The sequence below is a fragment of the Halyomorpha halys genome, unplaced genomic scaffold (genome assembly GCF_000696795.3).
Source record: "Halyomorpha halys isolate HHAL.00 unplaced genomic scaffold, Hhal_1.1 Scaffold42.1, whole genome shotgun sequence".
NCBI classification, from domain to species: Eukaryota; Metazoa; Arthropoda; class Insecta; order Hemiptera; family Pentatomidae; genus Halyomorpha; species Halyomorpha halys.
In genome coordinates, this window is record NW_027114384.1 from 1,096,445 (window position 1) to 1,099,289 (window position 2,845).

At 34.2% G+C, this 2,845-nt stretch overlaps 1 protein-coding gene across 1 annotated transcript in view; it reads left to right on the plus strand.

Moving 5' to 3' along the window:
* Positions 1-2,845, plus strand: part of LOC106688320 (dynein regulatory complex protein 11) — a 37,699-nt gene that overhangs the window by 20,323 nt on the left and 14,531 nt on the right. The window contains exon 9 of the mRNA XM_014432737.2: positions 331-452. Within this exon, the coding sequence (XP_014288223.2) occupies positions 331-452 (122 nt within the window). The remainder of the gene's footprint in view (positions 1-330; positions 453-2,845) is intronic.

Genomic DNA, 2,845 nt, shown 5'->3' on the forward strand with positions numbered 1-2,845 from the left:
CCTTTTGAATAAGATTTAAACCAGAAAATCTGTTATACGTAATAAAAAATACCAAAAGAAGTAATTTTTTTTTTTTCGAAATTATTTAAAGAGAGAAATAAAGTGAAATAGAATTATAAATATAAATAAAACAGAATTATAAAGCACGAAACATGGGCGTTGATGACCTCAGGGTTTTACGCCCTAAAGCCTCAGACAACAACAACAACAAGGTGATTTTTAAAAAGAGCATGCTTCTTGCCAGATTTTTACCCACTTTATGAGGCTGGGTAAACCCATTTACTTCGTATATAGATAAGTAAAAGTAAACATTGATTATCTATTCCACAGGTATTATACGCAAGTACCCTGAGGTCTACATGTCCACCTTCATCGGGGAACGAGCCTGCGCCAACTTGACGCTGCGCCAGGACGGCAAAGACCCTCAGCCAGGGTTAGGAGACATTCGACAAGTGAGTTAGCATAAACCATATTACTGTAATTTAAGGAGGTTAGTAATCGATATATGAATAAACACATAAGTGTATATTATTATAATGGGTGGGTATGAAAATCTGTACCGCTGTAACCCAAGAAGGGACAGGGGTTCAGTACTTTGTAAGGAAGTACTGTTACTAGATCAACGGTTGTGCAAGGAGGTTATTTGGTCAGAATCGAGCTCGACCGCCAGATGTTTACCCAATTAAGGGTACCCAATTTATAAGGCTGGGTGCACCCCAAGATGGTTCCAAAACCCACAGAGTTGACTCACGGCTACAGTGTAACATAAAACAATTTTCTGCTCAGTCGGATCCTAGAAGTTAGTAGCATTTTATACATTACAAACACAAAATCCAAATTGTTGAGGTTCTTCCTCTTTTTCGAGTCTTTTTCGAAATTGAACAAGCTTTTGACCATGTCTAGCATCCTGGATTGCTCCATTAACTTCGTAAATTCCTTACTCCTACATATTTCCATTTAATCCGCTCTTACCTCCTTGATAGAAATTTTTAAGTAAATCAGAACCTAGCCTAATCATCTCTCTTTTCTCACTCCGCCGGTGTTCCTCAACGAAGTATCTTAGGTTCCATTTTCAATACGGTTTACGCTCATGTGTACTGTCTGTAAACAATGACACTACTGCTGAATCACAAAATCTACAGACACACATAACATCTATTGAAGAACGTCGTCACAACCGAAGAATCAAAATAAACCCTAACAAATCCCTCCAGGTCACCTTTAATATCCGTTAGAAACCTTTACCCTCCTGCCCTACTGTATCTTTCTGTAATATCCCACTAACGCCTGTTGGTCAGATTCGTTATTTAGGACTCCATCTTGACAAGAGACTTATTTGGAATCCCCATGAAATCCATAGGAAACTGCTCGTAGATTCCGATTACTACAACACCAACTTGACAAACGTTCTTAATTTCCCATTTACTACAAACAACTATTCTACATTATGATAATCAGACCAATTTGGACTTACGGAACTGAGTTCTGGGGCCCCACCAACCTATCTTGTTCTGAATGTTAAAGCGCTACAATCCATGAAGGATCAGGGGTTTACTACTTTGTAAGGAAGTACTATTACTGGATCAACTGTTGTGCAAGGAGGTGATTTGGTCAGAATCACGCTCAACCACCACATTTCTACCCAATTTAAGAGGCTGGGTCGACCCCAGGAGATGACTCACGGCAACAAAAACAATTTTCTGTCTAGCCGGATTCGAACTCAAATTTACTTATTGTATTTTTTTAAATAAATAAATAAAAATACAAAATTTACTTATGGTATTTTTTGTACAGTTATAAATTTGAATAAATAAATAAAATAAAAGAAAAGTTTTGGCAAATTTTAGAATTCACCTTCCTCCTCCGAGAAGTTGTTTAAGCAGCCTCCGAGCTATCATGTAAGCCGTTTACATTCAATTATGGACATCATTGACACAATCATAACTGATTAATTATTTTTTCTGATTGCTGGGATAGAAAAATGTTTTAATGGTGAATAATACCTAATGATAGGAATGAGTTATTGTTTAACAATGGTTATGACCAGACCTAAAAAGAAAAATATTAAAATACCATTAACGTCACCTAATTCATATTAAACAGGTGGCCTTGTCCCTGACAAAGCATAACCCAACAGATTTTCCTTATAGTCTCAAAATACAAGGTTAGGTCCTAAGAGTCGAATCTTTTCTGTCTAGATACGTGTGTTATCGTATATTGACTTGTGGTTTTTTGAATGATTTTATTTTAATAATACAGATGTAAAAGGAATGTGGTTAGGATGCGGTCAAAATAACTAAAAAAATGTAAAAAAAAAACTATTTATTGTGAGCTTACGTTTCGCCCTACTTCGATGGGCTTCATCAGAGCTAAAAAAGATATAAACAACTAAAATAGTGTTACAAAGTAAGATATTAGATACCATGAAATGTAATCAAACTAAGTTATGGAAAAAAATTATTAAAATCAGGTGAAAATTTATTTTAAAAATAAACAAAGCAAAATAAAGAAAAAAAATATGTACATTGAAAAGTATAAATAAACAAGAATTATAAAACATAATTAGATAAATAATGAAAAATGAAATAATAACAAATAAAAAAGTAGATAAAAGAGAAATATAAAAATACAGTAAATACTAAAAGATAAGAAAATAAGAATAAAAGTCAAGAAAAAAGGAAAATAATGAACACAAAATAGGACACCCACCTTACTGAATGGAGGAGAGGGAAAGAATGAGCTGAAAGTGGTTGCAAGGTATGAGTAGGGTAGTGGACTGATAGTAAGTGGGGAATTTAACGGTTTAACAAATAACATCGTATAATATAATATATTATATATATTA